Source organism: Ammodytes marinus (genome assembly GCF_949987685.1).
Source record: "Ammodytes marinus genome assembly, chromosome: 7".
Lineage (NCBI taxonomy): Eukaryota > Metazoa > Chordata > Actinopteri > Uranoscopiformes > Ammodytidae > Ammodytes > Ammodytes marinus.
In genome coordinates this window covers 15,129,588-15,147,544 of record NC_137211.1, presented here as the reverse complement: position 1 = coordinate 15,147,544, position 17,957 = coordinate 15,129,588, and the positions used below count along the sequence as shown (strand labels likewise).

General features: G+C 41.7%; 1 protein-coding gene across 2 annotated transcripts; it reads right to left on the bottom strand.

The window, feature by feature from the left end:
- Positions 1-128: 128 nt before the first annotated feature.
- LOC307253330 (deoxynucleoside triphosphate triphosphohydrolase SAMHD1-like) lies at positions 129-11,216 on the bottom strand. Of its 2 annotated transcripts, none has more exons than XM_080031319.1 (16): positions 10,901-11,216; positions 10,658-10,724; positions 10,077-10,149; positions 9,260-9,420; positions 8,386-8,501; positions 8,183-8,253; positions 5,686-5,865; positions 4,249-4,349; positions 4,008-4,116; positions 3,829-3,920; positions 3,628-3,743; positions 3,097-3,236; positions 2,421-2,516; positions 2,149-2,253; positions 1,865-2,002; positions 129-1,150 (listed from the first exon to the last, which is right to left on the bottom strand). In XM_080031319.1, the coding sequence occupies exons 1-16, from the start codon at positions 11,079-11,081 to the stop codon at positions 995-997; spliced, it is 1,902 nt and encodes a 633-aa protein (XP_079887445.1). In that variant the 5' UTR covers positions 11,082-11,216; the 3' UTR covers positions 129-994. The 2 variants fall into 2 exon arrangements, with proteins under 2 accessions (XP_079887445.1, XP_079887446.1); XM_080031320.1 differs by having other exon boundaries at positions 5,707-5,865.
- Positions 11,217-17,957: the final 6,741 nt, after the last annotated feature.

Below are 17,957 nucleotides of genomic sequence, written 5' to 3'. Positions count from 1 at the left end.
GTGAAAGCCTTTAAGGCCTTGGTGTATGAATTTAAATGGAAAAACGTTTAGCACATGGAACATGTGGTCTGAAGGGAGTAAATGATGCCCCCTGGTGTTCAACAAGTTTAGTCACAGGATGACACAAATTAGGATCAGGAGTTTTATTTCCAAAACGTTTTCAAACTCTTATAGGAATATATTTTAAAAGATTATCCAACCCTTTGGTAGACATCCTTTTACATCCTTAAAAAAAAACTTACACAATCAAGCACAACAAAACAACCAGCAATGGAGGTGAGTTTTCGGTCAGAGGAAGCATTTTAAATGGTCTCCAAAATAGCCTTTTAAATGTTGCACAGATCCATAAATAAGGTGGAAATCCCAATGGTCAAGATGCACTACTTACTCTAAGAACCATAAATAAAGCATCATGTAACACAAAATCAGAAAAACACCCTTGAATAAATTCTAAGTAATGTAACCTTATGAGATCAAATCAAATGCTCAAATAAATAAATAAGTAAAAAAAAAAAAAAAAGCTCACTTTGAACATATCTTGCTTTGCTTTTAAAAGTTGAATAAAAGAATTCCCTGAAACACATCACCTGTAAACATGCAGTGCCCCAAAATACTCTTTGGAGTGGAGTATAGAGTAAACATTTTGAGTAACCATGATTGATTGTTCTTAAATCACATAATAGTAAGACATTGCATATCCAGGGGTATTAAACAATAATTCAACTCAAAAACATGACACTGCAAATGGAAAGAATTGGTTAAAAATGAATCAAACTAAAACAAATGGGTGCAAAATACTGTATGGGGATACATGTCGAGTACAGGCTCTGAAATATGCATCCAGGAATCCTCTTTTTTGAAATGGTTTCAAATAGAATAAGGATTTATATCTTTGCTCTTTTCACCAAGACGCTCACCTCGTAGAAAAATATAATTTGTCTCATCTGCCAATATGTAACATTTCTATTTCTATTTCTCCTAGCTTTCTTCCATCCTAACTCAGAAAAAGCTTAGTTTTTGCTTTCTTGTACCCATTCACACTGGCACTGTTAACTCCTGTGGAGCTTCCAGCTTCACCACCCTCGCCTTCATTGTTGTTCGACCAGCTGGCTTTGAGAGGAGTCAGCTCCGGTGCTATTATGTCTCCATCCTGTGTGTGAATAAAAACAAACAAGACACCGGCATTAACAATAGCAGTGAAGAGCTGATCTATCCATTCAAATATTTGCCGTCTCCAGCCACAATAGGCGCCTTTTAGCAAATTATTATATTAAATGCCAACCTGTAGATTCAATAAGTATACTCAGCAGTTGAAAATCAGATGTGTTGCAGTCAGTGTCTCCAACACACCCTGTCTCTTTTTATTTCAAAGTTCTCCTGATCGTATGAGTGAATGGTATAGATATGTTGTCTTTAGTGCTCCTTGTGCAGCTACAGTACTACCACAGGCTCATTACAGTAGCAGTTTGAGGATGAGAGGGTTAAGGAATTTGTATTTGAATGTAAGAGTATTATCATTTCAGCCTGCCCCTTCAACTCACACAGCTTAATTTCAACACTTGGTCTCTCTGTTTTCATAAGGAGAAATCATATTACAGTACCCTGTATTTGCATACCTGTACTTAGAATTCTAAAGTAGTCCTGTGTCGGTTTTACAAAAATATGTTATATGTCTTTAAAGGCCCAAATACCATACTGAATGAATTTACTACCACATAAAAAGATCTACAAAATCGAAGTTAGACCACCTAAAGTCAGCAGAAATGTTTACCATGTCACCCGCAGCCTATCATGCTTTCAACAAACCAACATTGTGACTGCATATTATTTTACAACTCTTATAGTTGTAGCAGATCAAGACTACCTTAGGCTTTGAGAAGTTCATGTTCATACACCACTGGACAAACTGCTTCTTGGCTGCATCCAGAATCCTGTCATCTGTCTTCTTGAAGTAGACCCTGATCATTTGCTCAGCAAAGTGCTCTGGAAGGAGTTTAGACACCTGACAAGAAAGAGAACGTTGGAGGCACACATTTTTGACAGAGGCCGTGACAAACAGCATCTACGCTTTAAGTGGAAAATGCTTGTGAGGAAGGAAAAGAACGAATGAAAATTAACACGTTTGTCGGACTTTGCTTCAGTTCTGACCTGGTTCTTGCGAATCTGGATGGCTGTGGTTGGGTCATCCTTGCAATAGAAACGCACACTGTTGATAGGATTCTTTTCCTTCATCCCATAGTCCATCAAAATGACCTAAAAGACATAACATTGGATCATTGTTTTAGATTATCATGTGCAGTAAGACACAAAGGTAAAATGTATTGGCCTACAATGGAATTAGAATTCATAAGAAGAATCGAAGACAACAATCGCAACTTTGAGAGAATGGTAGATTTGAAGTATTAACATTGAAAACATACACTAACTACAAAGTCCTCTGGCTTCAGCCTGACATCCTGGACGCCATTCTGAGGGGTGGATCTAGCCAGATCTGCTTCCCAGCGGAGAATCATCTCCTTATGGTGGAGGAAGAGAAATAAATTGTATTGTATTATTATCTTCATATAATACAAGTACTATATCTCTTCATAAAATACAAATTAAAATACACATTTTTATTACATTCTATGTAGTCTACTTGAAATCTGGGAGCACAGGCATAGAGAATGATATAAAAATAATATATGAAACTCAAAAGTGAGCATATGAAGCAATTCATTAATTAATTAAATAATGAACAGATTAATTAATAAAAAAAGATGACTTGCAGCTGCAGCCTGACATAACTCAAAAGCATCTTTGAGTAAATTGCAAGACAAGCTTACTTGCAAGACAAACAATCTCACCCTGAAAACAAAGAGCACAAAACACCAGTTATCTCCTAAAGCAAATATTTCATACTCATCTTCTACATCTACCCACTACTACACTGACGTCTTTGGCCTTATTAAAACACGAGGCCATGTGTAATCAAAGATGGCCTTAGGTACACACAGTTGAACTATAGTTACATCCAAAATAAATATTTGCCAAGGGTGGATGTTTTGACAAGCAGATGTGTTAGAACATACAGTCATAGAAGACATAAACACACACCTGGGTCACAGTCAAGGTTTTGTCTGCCTGGGTTTGGCCCAAACACTTATACAGGCGTCGACAGGTGATGTTGCGTAGAATCTGCCTCGCCTCAGCCAGCTCCGGGGAGGAAGAGTTGAGGATTTGTCCATACACATGATCTACATGACAACCACAAAAACCAAAGTCACCAAATCCTTCAGTCAATAATTTCTTTGTTTTAAACTTCCATCTTACAAACAACTTGTTTTTTTTACAGGGAGACAGGGAACATTACAACCTAAGATACCAGCCGGATGAAGGACAAATGATAGATAAAGTTTGGAGAATATATCACAATGCTGGATATGAACTTGTGCGCTGTCTTAGAATTTTTAATGGAATCTCACCTAATGTTGACAAAAACAAAAACAACAAAACATTTATTCTAATTTGTTGAACAATACAGCTTGTTTTGTAGATTAAACAGATTATCCTATGTTGTGTATCTTGCCCTTCTCCTCTGTGTGACAGATTTACAGTTAAACAAAAGACACAGTGGTATCTACAGACCTGTCAGCTTGGTGTAGGCCTCCATGTCATCTATGGCTGTGGAGAGCGTGTATATATTCCCTCCTGAGCCTTCGATCTTGATGTGCTCGTCTGCTTTTAAAAAGGCCTCCGTGATCCTGCATGATCATACCCAATATAATCACTTTTGCCAATATCATGCAGCAAAGACAAAAAGCTACAGCAGAGCGATAAGCTACTCACATAGTCTCTATGATGTTGCACACTTTGTGCTGGTAGGCTCTCCTGTGGAGACAGTTCCTTGTGTGGAACATGTCATACAGATTGCCCACCTCCTGTTAAAATGAATTAACCCCACGTTAATCGCAACCAATCATCTACATGGAAAGTTGATCAAAAAGCACACGCAACAAAGTCAGCACCTTGTCTCTAGTGCAGATGTTTCTCTGCCCGTCCACCTTGCACACTCTGGCAAACTTTAGGAAGCGGCGATAGTCAAAGTTGTTCTGGATGCCCAGGTGGTGGCAGTCCCTAAAAAAAGACACCGGTGAAGAAATGTGTGAAAAGAAAGGTAGTTAAAGTAAACGGAAAAAAATGAAAATTCAATATGTGATTTGCAGAAATTATAATCAAACAAACTACTAACAAATCAATAGGCCCCACCTGGCAAAGTAGTCCCACTTGTCCACATCAATACCATTTCTTTTGTTGGCCACGACATCATAGAGGAAGGATTTGTCTTCCGCTCTTCCTATGTACGGCCACTGTGGAGATCGGGGGAAAATAGCGGCATTACCATCAGCTTTGTAGGCTTATTACGTCTAAGCATACAAAGAATTTGAATGCGGTTTGCAGTGGCCCTAAATATTTCTAGACAGGGTGAAGAGCAAATTTACAGGAAGACACACAGCTAAAACAGGTACAGCAAAACTAAAAGATAATCATGAACACAACTAATACATAGACAAGTGGTGTAGGTTTGAAAATATCTACATACGTTATATATATATATATATATATATTTTTTTTTTAACCTTTATTTATACAGGTAAATCCCATTGAGACCGAAGACTCTATTACAAGGGAGACCTGTTTTCCTTTCCCACGATACCATTCACACACAGATTCATACACCGATAGCAGGCTAACTATCGACATTCACACGAGGCAAGTTGGGTGAAGTGTCTTGCCCAAGGACACAACAACCATGGCACATGGTGGCAGGTCGGGGATCGAACCTCCAACCCTTTGATCATCAGCCGACCCGCTCTACCAACTGAGCCACAGTCACCCCAATATATATATATATAGTACTTTGCAAAAGTTTTAGGCAGGTGTGAAAACTTTAAACTAACTAAGAATGCTTTCAAAAACCGAAGTTTTAATAGTTTATTTTGAGATTAACCAAAATGCAGTGAGTGAACAGAAGATAAATGTAAATCTAGCAGTGCCATCAGCTCAGAACTGGCAGACACCAGTGGGACCCAGGTGCATCCATCTACTGTTCTCAGCATTGAGGACACCATTAATCCCTCACTGTTTTACATTTTGACTCATCAGTCCAGAACACCTGCAGCCATTTTTCTGAGCCCCAGTTCCTATGTTTTCGTGCTTTACCTTTTTTCCATGTTGGGAGGTATGGCTTTTTGTATGCAACCCAACATGAAGACCACTTCTGGCCAAACCTCTCCAGACAGTAGATGGGTGTACCTTGGCCCCACTGGTTTCTGCCAGTTCTGAGCTGATGGCACTGTTGGAAATCTTCCGAATTTGGAAGGGAAATGAGCTTGATGTGTTTTTCATCTGCTTCACTAAGTTTCCTTGGCCGACCACTGCGTATACAATCCTCTTTGTATTTCGTCAAAAGAGCAGCACATCTTGAAACCTCAGTCTTGCTTATCCAATATAACCAACTTGTTCACTCAATTAGCATTTTTTTTTTTAAATCTTTGAAAGCATTCTTAGTTTACAGTCATTTTTCACACCTGCCTAGAACGTTTGGAAAGTACTGTACATAGAAACATACAGACATACAAATGGAGGTATATAGAAATGCCAAATGGACAACGATAGAGTACAGGCTCTATTCATCATATTCACTTTGGCAAAACGTGCAGGTACCTCCCGGCCTTGAACAGCATTAATGTCCTGTGGTCCAGCAATCTGCTCCTTAATAAAGTCCAGGTCCTCGGGCAGCACTAGTCCGTGCTGCTCCATCACTGGCTTCAGGCCGTTGTCACTCACCAGGTAGTCAAACATGGCTAGAGAGGCAGTCTCATGCTGCAACAAAAGAAGGCTCATTCATTTGATATGGGAATGTTAACGAAAACACAATGATTCATTAAACAAACAGAAAGGGCTTATCGGAGCTGATACATATATGACAAGACACAGACACATGGGAAAACATGTCAATCTGGTATAGCTGGACAGATCTTTAGCTATGAATCTATAAACCAGGTTGAAGAATGAAAGGAGGGCACAATAAATATGTCCTCACAGTTAGTACCAAGCAGAGAGTTTAGTCAAAGGGTAGTTTAAAGTCTACATTACATATATTAATGTGGGGAGGGGATTTGTGTCTGATGGGGAGATCTTTCCAGCATACAAATGGGTTAATGCACTGTCGGATACTATGCTGTAGTTGTGAAATTGATTAATTTCCTCTGACCAACAAAATGCGAGTTTCGTTGGCTTGTTCTGCTGTGCGGACGTTTCCTGGGGCCTGTTTCAGGTAGCTGGTTTTGAGGCAACCCAGAGTTTGTTCGCTCTGAGTTAGTGGAAACTCTGGGTTTTCCGTTTCAGGTAGCAGGTTCAGCGCAACCGAGAGTCAGTTACTGCGGCAACATACGCCGTGGGTCTAACCTGCTCGGGAGGTGGTTAGACCTACCCTGAGTTTGTTTTCACTTTACGCTGCAGCTCCGACTGAAGAAAGAGTCACTGTCACACGCGTCTCTGTACAGTTTAAAGCAAAGTCACTCCATAGAAATCTCCATCGGGATGTTTTCATCATTTCCTGATGATTTTACGTTTGACCGATCATTTATCTGATCAGTAGCCTTGTTCTCAGCCCTCGGTCCGTTCATATAGGCGGCCACCTTACACATCGTGACATGCTCTACATTCAGATTAATAAACCTATTTGTATTGTATGTTTTTTAACGTCTGTGCCACTGAACAGATTCATGTAACGCTGCGGCTGCACGCGATTGTTACTTGTGCGATCCTAAAGTCACAGACGAGCCTCGTTAAATAGCCTAATATGAATATAACAATGATATAATCATTTAAACTGTGATCACTTGAGGAAAATGGATCTGGTAATAAATCAATCAGGCTCTTCAATGGAAACTGTCACCTAATGTGTCTGATGTTAATGTCTTTCACTCCCCATTTAAAAGAAGCGACAGTCTGTTCTGTTTACTGCACAGTAGGCTATTAGGCTATAGCTTGCCAACATATTATAGGCCTACAGTGAATATAAAACACTGTCAGCAATGCTGTGCCGTGCCAGCTTTATTACTTTACAGCTGATATGAGTAACTTTTTAAAATAGACAATGGCTTCTCATACGGAAGCGAAATGATTATCTTGACAAAAAATGTTTGCTCCGTTTTTTTTTCTGAATTGCAGAGGAGATTAGATCAGAGTTATGAGACAATATCCCGTTAATTCTTCTCCATAGGCTACCATAAGCTCATTCGTTAATATTTCTTACTCTAGTGGGAGGAGCGGAGATTTCTTTTTTCCTTTTTTGAGAAGTGGAGAAGTGGGAGGATCAAGCATTTGTTTCTTCTGTTTCCATGGTGAATCATGTTATCAGCGATCCATTGACGATGGCTTTTACGCACATGCTCCACCCAGAGTGAACACGCTCAGAGTTGATAAACCCAACGCTGATCCACTGTTCTGAAACCGAAAACCCAGAGTTACTCATCAACCCTGCGCTCTGAGTTTACCAACTCAGAGCGCAGGATTAAACTCAGAGTATGTAAAACCAGCTACCTGAAACAGGCCCCTGTTCTGAGAGAATGACATCCGCTTCAATTTTACAACTACAACAAACTAGCTGGACGTGCACATCGGCGAAAAAAAATCTGAATTACTGATAGAATAAGATAAGATAATCCTTTATTAGTCCCACAGTGGGGAAATGTTCGGGTTAGAGCACCAACAGGATAGTTCAAATTATAATAACAAAAGAACAAAAATATAATAATAACCTAGGTAAACATTCAAAAAGGCAAGTGACAGTGAAACATTAATTAAGTAGACGGACAGTTCAAGATGATTGTACATTCCGACTGCTGCAGGAAGAAAATATCTGTCGTATCTCTCTTTGACACACCGCGGGTGCATCAGTCTGTCACTGAAGTTGCTACTCGGTGATAAAACTAACTCATGAAGGGGGTGGGATGTGCTGTCCAACATGGTTAGCTTGGCTATGACCCTCCTGTCTCCTACCACCTCCATGCATACCACCTCTGCATGCTACATGTGAGTCTCCCTGAACTGCTGTTTTTTGTTTGTTTGTTTGACCCTTGCAGCACCTGGCAAAAGGACGAGAGCAACAAAAAAAAAAAATCACATTTCTTACCTTCCAGACAATTCCGGGACGTGCTTTGGGGATGAACATCCCATCAAACATATGGGAAAATGGCCCATGTCCTGGAAAGTGGCAATGGCGATAGGAGGGGATGGATAAAAAAAGGGTTATTGACCTTTATTATGTAATTAACATAGTTTCACTTTCATTCTTGCTCACACCCACACACATGGATAGACCTTTGCACCACTCACCCAGGTCATGACAGAGCCCAGCGATCTGCACACAAAGGATGTCTCTGCGTGAGATGAGGAGTTCTGGCTGCCTCTCATTCAGAGCTTGGACGAGTTGTCCCGCCAGGTAACCCACCCTTTAAGCATCACAAAACAAAACAATAATTCCATAAGAGCTAAGCAATGAAACCATCCACCGCAAAACATGACAGATTCAAAATGACATATCGATAAATGTCACCGAGACATTATGCAACATCGGCTAATGCAGTTTCTAAACAAAAGTAGATTTTTCAATGCCGAAATAATATTATCACTTCAACCAATTTTCTGGAGCGGAAGGGTTACAATCAAAGTGAGCATCAAATCCTTTCACCTTCATACTGTACATTCATCCACTTTTTCCCTGCCACACCCACCCTTACAGAAAATGTTGCCATATTTGTGAAAGAAAAAATGTACAGCAATTTCTATCACACCAACTATAGTGTAACTGAATTGGAACCATCTTCTCCCCCCAAAGAAGACCGGGCACATGGGGTGTTAGCTTATTTTCTCATGTGCTGGTTGCTCTTGTGTGGCCTTGCTTCGATCGATGATGTTGTACTAAGGTTTAATAGAAATTATAGTATAAGCAACTTCCAAATACAAGCCCTGATTAAATGACTACCGAGAGAAAAAACATTTTGAATTATTATTATCCACCGTTTAGATTGTAAAAAAGGGATCCCTGCGATTGCTCAGGATCACCATTTATTAACTAAACCCAACGTTTCGGTCCTGCTTGATCTTCTTCAAGATGGTTCCCATTTGGCAATTACTCCACCGTTTGGGCTCTCTAATAGAAAACTTGGGTCAATTACCGTCACACTGTATCTCTCTAGGACTTACTTACCCAATGCTGTGTTCGAAGCGGTTGTGGGACGCTCCAGGAAAAACAAAGTAGGCCCCTCCAAGCTGCTTGAGGTCTCGCAGTCTCTGGAACTGAGGTGTGTCGATGATTTTGATGAGGAGAGGGTGCAACTCCACATGCCCGTGGATGGGATCATTAAACACCTGGCAGAAAACAGGATGACAAACAGCTATGAGAACAGTTTTACGACTAAGATAAGGGAAGGTCACATGATACATTGACGATGAGCAGATCATGTAGACACTAGTAGAGGGGCCAGTTACCTCTGGTCTACAACATTAACTCTTGGCTATCAGGCCACCTGCATGAGGGCCTCAAATGACAGGAAGGCTTCTAAGATTTAAACAGTTCAGTAGTGCCTGGCCGTACGATGCGCTAATTGTGAAAATCAATATGAAACCAAACAAAACAGCCAGTGTGTAGAGGGCGAGGCTAAACCAGGTGTAAAGTGATCACATCCCTTTGTTGAAGTTAAAAAGAAAACAAGAGTAGGAACATTCTGTAAGCTGTTTTGACAAGTAAAGTTGATAAATAGGAAACACTCAAGAAGGGATTCCACCTTACTAGGGCGTCTCTGACAGCCCTGTAAAATTAACCTCCAGGGAACAAGGTATTAGTGTGCCAGTCTTTACCTTGCTACATTCATGTTTGAGCTTGCCAGGTTGAAAGTGAAAAGAACAATCCTGTGTGATTCACGCAATGACCCTTGTGTCTTATCACCCGTCCTTCAGACATCCTTCTATTATGTCTTTCATATGACTGAGGAAATCAAAGTATAGCCTTGTGATAGAGCTGTCACCTTATTTGGCTCCGTTTCTATCTGCCACAGCTTCCCGAGGCTGTGTTGGATATTCAGCTGGTCACCAAGGCACCTAGACAAAATAAAATGATTTAAATGGGTGTGAAACGTGAAACATTAATATAAAGTAACCCAAGGAGGGTCACGTTGTTTTGCCCTTCTTTGACACTATTGTTGGTGGCTTAAAAAGGTGGAGTCAGCGATTCTGGAGAAGGCTTGTTGTCAAAATCAGTGAATATCTCCTCATGATTCGCTACTTCTCCATACTGTGTGTGCTCAATTAAAAATAACCTACACTGTATCTGAACACAGCCTAGGCTCTGTAAACTTGTAGGCCTATGTACACAACTTTCCACCATAGCTACTAGCAACATGCCTGTTTACAAAGCCTATGTGTAGCCTATTAACACAGGATTATTTTTCTAATGCACACACAGTAGCCTATGCTACAGACAGGTAGCAGACAGTGAGGAGATAATCACTGATTTTGACAACAAGCATTCTCAAGAATTGTTGACCACTGCACCTTCCAACAATTATCACAATCCCCACAACTCGGGTTAACACGTGGAGACACTTACTGTATGCCAATCTTCTCCAGATCAGCATTCTTGAGATACCGCAGCCCAACGCCTGTGATTTTTTGTGCTGGATAAACACAGCAAAAACACAGCAAAAACACAACAGTCAGTTCTGATGTTGGCTTATTATGCAAATACACACAGATAGGGACAGCCGATTTGGCGGTAACGTGACCTAGGCTACTGTGAAATGTATGTATATAAATAAATGTTTCTTAAAGTTGTCAAACCAGAAGAACCAACCTCTAAATGTATCTTCCCATTCTCCAAGACCTTCTCTTCGCAGGTATCGGCACGTTTCCTCCACTCCCCATCGCATGTAGTCCGAGTCCTTCTGCCGGACAACTGACACTTTCTTCTCCGGCGTTTTGAAGCTGTCATCGGGGGTCAAAACGGCCTCTAACGGCCGTTTACGGTTCTCCATGGTCGATCTGACAACACAGGCAGTAATTTGCGTTTATCCGAGGGGCAGGGACCCGCGAACAATTGCAGCCGACAATGTTTTCCACGTCGACGGTAACAGCTGATCAGGCAACCCTTAAAATAAAAGACACCAGCGGTGAAAAATACCCGGGTTTTGTTTCCACGCCGGGTGCGTCGAGCTAAACTGTCACACAAGCACCGTTTCCGGTCAGCGCCTTCAAAATAAAAGTCTACATTTACATTACATTACATTTTATTTAGCTGACGCTTTTATCCAAAGCGAGTATTCAACAATGAAGTCTACTAGAGGAAGAGGTCAAAACGTATGGATTTAGCTATCCAAACAAATTGTGTGTGTCAATTTTAAGTGTTCAACATAAGGGCAAGATGCTGTAGCCTACACGTTGCTTCCTGTACATTGTTTGCTGCGTGTAATATGACTTGATTTAGGTCACTCCGGTTACGCGGAGGGCGGGGCCAAATGTATCTGAGCGAATCAGGCCGGAGCAATACTAAAATCCTGGATTACGTTCAGTGACGACGACGTAGGACCTGCAATGCCGGCACTTTTAAAAACTCCTTCTTGTTTTTTATACGCATATTGTAAATTAGGTTTGGTTTGTCAGGTTATTTAAACTAACGTGGTCAGACCATGGGTCAGACAGGGGAGCAGTTGACAGGCCACGAGTCTCCGGTTATTTGGACTGGTAAGTGACCCACCACCCGAACATGCAGCCTACGCTTTTACACCTGGCATGAGCCATTAATTATGTCCAGGGCAGGGAAACAGCTTTAACAGTTCATAGCGTCATCATAACATTCAATAAGTTAAGCTAGGATAAACTTTATTGCCCCGAAGACAATTTGTCGTGGGCAAAAGTCCTGACCAGAGCTGAGACAGTCATTTAATATCAACCAATCAGCTAATACGCCTACAACAGGTCTACACCACGTCAGTAGGCTATTATAACCTATGTACTTTAAAGGATTATTCCCCCGGTAGAAGCATGAAGGTGTATTGAACTTTATACTCCTATATAGTATAAATGTGCAAACATTTTAGAAATCGGTTCATCCTAGCCTGAGAAAAGGCAAAAAGAGTGTTTTTATGGTCTCTCTGGCTGTCTCTAGCTCTAAAGTCAGAAATCCTCCTACTACCACAATGCACTGCGCTCGCGGTCCTCCTAGGCCCCGTCAGGCCCCCAGGATGCTGCCTTCTCCGAGCAGCCAGCATGGACATGTGGCCAACCCATTGGTATTGCATGATAAGGGGTGGAGCTTATTTTCATGCGGCCCGTAGGCAGATGTCCCTGTCCACATAGTACAAGCAGCGAACAAGATTGTGTCTCTGCACATTTTTTCTGGATATCAATCATAGGCTCATACTTATCTTTAGACCATATACTATTAAAATGTAAGTTTTCTCATTTCAAAACGCCACCTCAAGCGTTTTATTAGCCCAACGGCTTTTAACGGCTTTCAGTTTGTTTTCGCCAGGCTAGATGCTACAGAACGAGACACCCGCCTCCAGTCCGGTACGCTTGCCGCCCTCTTTCTTGATAGGTCCATAATGCCGCTACGTCCATGCTACGTAATGCTTTGGGCCGCATGGAATTTCCGGATTATACTTCCTTGTTGCTTCTCTGCGCCTATGAGCAGCTTTCATAGGAATGAATGGGCGCCATGTTTCAATACGGTGTCCATTTCTTTATATGTCCATGGGCCCCGTGCACATTCCCCTTGAAGTCTCGTCCTCGTCTCGTCTGACTCTGATGAGAGTTGGTAAACAACAACTTCCAAATACAGTTGTGGGCAGGCCCCCAGGACTGTGCCTTCTCCGAGCAGCCAGCATGGACATGTGGCCAACCCATTGGTATTGCATGGTGAGGGGTGGAGCTTATTTTCATGCGGCCCGTAGGCAGATTTCCCCATCCACACAGTACAAGCGGCGAACAAGATTGTGTCTCTGCAAAAATTTCTGGATATCAATCATAGGCTCATACTTATCTTTAGACCATTTACTATTAAAATGTAAGTTTTCTCATTTCAAAACGCCACCTCAAGCGTTTTATTAGCCCAACAGCTTTTAACGGCTTTCAGTTTGTTTTCGCCAGGCTAGATGCTACAGAACGAGAATGATTCTACACCCGCCTCCAGTCCGCTACGCTTGCCGCCCTCTTTCTTGATAGGTCCATAATGCAGCTACGTCCATGCTACGTCATGCTTCGGGCCGTATGGAATTTCCGGATTATGCTTCCTTGTTGCTTCTCTGCGCCTATGAGCAGCTTTCATAGGAATGAATGGGCGCCATGTTTCAATACGGTGTCCATTTCTTTATATGTCCATGGTTGTGGGCGATACCTCGACAAATACAGACACTATTTAGATTCCACAATGAATGATTTTTCAAAGTATGAGTTTCCGTTTTCACTGTAAAATGGAGGGAAGGAAACACGCACTCGGCTAAGTTTGCTACAGTTTCAAGATAGTTTTTCAAATGCCTGCAGCTAGGCTAGACCCACTGGCTGCGCGCTATCAACAAAACTAGCCTAGCTTCAAACCGGAGGACTCTGAAACTAAATTTGCTGGGCAAGAAGAGGAAACTCTGGACGGGAGGGACGTATGCGACCGGGACCCTGTCCTACAGAGACACTAATGCACCACCTCCTGCAGAACGCACTCGCGTACAGGTAAGACTTTCAACCTATTAGACTATATTTCTGTTCACACAGTATGCAATTATAGCTGCTAAACTGTTTCAGAAACAGACTAATGTAACAACCGTTTTTGTGTTTGTAAAGCAACTAAAGAAAAAAGTTTTCATCCGCTATCATTTTCAGTGAATGCTCAAAGCTAACGTTTCACTTATGGTCCTAACTGTTGTATTTTATGGTGAACTTTCAGAATCCGATGTCTACACCCTCCATGTCAGCTTTGATAGTGGGGTATAAAGTTGATCAATGGCTGTCTCCCACTGAACTGCAACCAGTGCCCACATCAAAGAGGCTGCAGTGAGCTTCACAGAGAGGATAACAGCCCCCTACATCAAATTCAGCAGCAATACTAATACAATGCTAATACTATGTCCTCACACCTCTAGACCTATTGTAAAATGTTTTGTTCATAGCTCATCCTTTATATCTTATCTTTATCATGTTCGTATATAGGACATTTTACTTTTAAGAATTGTCTCATTGTGTGTTACCTGGTTTCTATAGCATTGATTTGCCACAAGATTTTGCTTTGTAAACAATAAAATATCTTATGTTGTTGTACCTTAGCTTGGACTCCTGTCTACACCATGGACCTATAAGGTCTACATGTTCACCACTACAGACTTGTTGGTTGGAGGCTGAACAATAGTAACTGATTTTGATGCACAGATTACTGTATGTCATATTGTTTTTAATCTACAATCTATGAGGTAAATGTTATATAATCACAAGGATGCAAGGTAGATTCATCATATTGACACAATCACAGGAAAAAACACAGATAAACCAGAAATATAACTAAGCTATCAGTGTTGCTTCCAAAGCTAGCCAGAATATATTAAAATGAAGTACTTCAGGTCACATTTCTATATTGATAGCATAAAAAACATTTGCTTATTTATTGAATAGGGGAGAACGGGGTAAGTAAGCACACTTTTTACTCTAGTGAGAATTGCTCATCACCAAAACATCTGTCAATAGCCATTCCTACATTAAATTGAAGCTTAAGGTGTTGGCTAGAAATGTGTGTCTCTCTTTTTTTCCAACTTATTGTAATGAAGAAGTAATTTACCATCAAAGACACTCTGACACATTGTGACAACCAACCCCATCAAGGGGTCGGTTGTCACACACTATGGGGTTGTTTGTCACAATGTTATCTTAATGGGAAAAATCTTAAAAAGAAGGCAAGGAGGCAGAACCAAATTTGAATGTTTAATTGCATTGTCAAGTTGACAAATAGGCCTACATAACGTTCTGTAGCCTTGGCAGCTGGTCTAGTTTGGGATGCACTGGGTTGTTTTGATTTTGTTGCCCTTTTTTCTTTTGCTTGCTAGCTGCCTTTTCCTGCTCTATTCTTTCCTTCTCTGGGGTGTCAGTGAGGATACAGCTTGACAATTTCTTTCGTTATTGGGTTCCTTTTCTGTCTGCAGCCTTGAGATAACATGTGACAACCAACCCCCCAACAAATTTGACGACCAACCCCAACTTGAATTTCTTGCTAGCATCAAGGCCAACAACCATCTGACAACTAATTAGCTTGCTAACCACAATCTAAACTATAGTTTACCCTTCACACTTTGTATGGGTAACAAGTGTTTTGTTATAAACCCATTGTGTAAAAGCCTAGAAGAAAAATACTGAGAAGCAAAATATTTTGAATTTGACATGAAAAACACAAAACATCCTCTCACCTGAAATGCAGCTGTCTTCCTCTGAGGAAGTCTATGTATGTGACCTCTGATCCCAATTCTGGACCTTTTTTATATCAACATTTCAGAGCTAGCGCGCTCTGGTGGCGAGATATAACGAATGTGACATCCAACCCATGTGACAAATTACCCCGTTCTCCCCTACAGTAGCTCAGCATCTGAAGATTGTCTTCAACCTTTTTCCCCAGTTGTATTTCTCTAATAGTACTCCAGTTGAACAGCACTCTGGATAGTAGACAAACCACATCAACCAACTTGAGTTCAAAGTTTTAATCGCAAAAATATGAACAACTATTTATAAAAGTAAAATGTGTTGTGTGTTGGTTCAGGTCATTCTGGTCACAGCTGCTCGATCTTGTTTCTTGATAGCCACGGTACTGCTCATCACGTGCATGGTCAGGTGCTGGGTCTCTCTCTTTGCATGATTCACGACAGGAAACTGCATGAATCGGCGATATTGTCTATAAAACATTGAGCAAAACATTAGTAAGACAAGCTCATTTTAGCCTGCAGTAGCTCGCATACATGAAAAAGAACTGCAAGGTTACTTCACGTTGGCTTTGCTGCCCATGTTACCAACCACAGGAAAACGTAGTGCCAATAAGACATTTTATAACATGATTCAAAACTTTAATAATAAGATATAACACTTGTGCCGTGTTTACGCACGGGTCACATCCTACGTATGTGCAGTGTATCTAGCTCGCATGTCCCCCCCCCACAGTCAGTGTCTCACTGCTGCAGCGCTGCTTTTACCAGCCTGTTACATGAGTTTTTATTTGATAATTCCCATTAATACAGCGCTGTGTGGCTGCTCTGATCTGCTAACACAAGCGCCAGGGGAAAAAAGAAAGGCAGGCGTAAACGCAAGATGTGTGGCGGAGAATGACTAAAAATAAAAACTTACTGTGTTGTGGTTGACGTCCGTCTCTCCCCGCGGCCTGTGGCTGGCGCCTCCAGTTCACCATCTCAATGCTGAAATATGTATCCAGGGTCCCTCTGTCCATAATTGCTGCAAATCTACGGTGACGTTTCTAACAGTGAACGCCGGGAACACAACAGGCACAGCGGCTGGAGCTCTTCTTCCACAGCATGGAGCAGCTACTAGTGTAGCTACAGCTAGCTTCTCCTCTTCCTCCTTACGACTATCACCTCTCTTCCTCGCTGTACTCCCGTTTATACAGGTAGACACGAATGTCCGTTCACTGCAGTTAACATTAAAAATCCCCTTCAGGCGTTACAAATGGAAAATGTCCTTGTGCCATCATGGTCGGAGTTTCTGGGGATTCGGCTTCTCTCTAAGCGGGGGAGAAACATGGCGGACGTTGTGTTTACATCTCGTCCGTGAGCTCCCGCCCCCCTCATTCCTTATTGGTGGGCATAAAAAGGTGCGGAACTAGAGGCTGTAGTCCTTTAGCCTTCTGGCACGCAAGCCACGCCGCCGCCTCCTGACGCGTTTCGCGTCAGGAGGCGGCGAGGGTGGGGTGTGGGGTTTCAGGACATCTGGGCCAAGGGAAGACTGAGTGAAGAAAAACCTCTTTCCTTATATTATAATAGCGATTTTATAATGATAGAACGCAGGTTCAAAATGGGGGAAGTATTCCTTTAAGACAAAAAAAAAGTCGACCTGGTTGAGATTAGATGGCAGAGCTTGTGCCCTATTATAAAATAAATTACGCATAGCCTATTATGCAATTGTTAAAATAATTAAAATGAAATTACCCATGATAACATAATTTGCACAAGATAAAAAGAGGATAAAAGAAACTGGTGTTCATGGTAAAAGAGATTGCATATAATACAGTTAAACGTAGCCTACATTAACATTGAGTAGCCTGTATTAGGCCTACAGCAATGAGGACTGGACTGGTTGTTTGTTCAATAGTGCTATAGATGTGAGCAGGGGTGTAGCACCAAATTCTGGGCCCCTATACAAAAAGTCCTGATGGGCCCCCTGAAAAGCGGTCTTACAATACACATGGCTCTCTCAGGCCTTTCACACCAAAAAGAACCATGAGCCAGTTCCGGGCTGGTGCTGGGGCCAGTTCAAAACTGGTTACAGCCTTATCCCAGTTATGAACCGGTTGGTTTCACAACTACCAGAGCCAGCCATGGAGCCAGCAAGAGAGCAACGTCATGACGTCACTGTAAACGTGTGTGTACGTCACCCGACGCCGCTGCTCTTGTGGCTAACGCTAAAGCTACCGCTAGCTTTAAGCACAACAACAGCGGCGAATACGTTATTTTTACATGTCTCCGTTTGTGTGTGTGTGTGTGTGTGTGTGTGTGTGTGTGTGTGTGTGAGTGAGTGAGTGTGCGTCTCTCCGTTTGTCTGTGTGTGTGTGTGTGTCTCCGTTTGTCTGTCTCGCCCTGCTCGGCTCAGTGGGTTTACTTTCCTGTTACTTCAAAATAAAAGCCAACTCACGTTTGTCCAGTGAAATCCTAATGTGA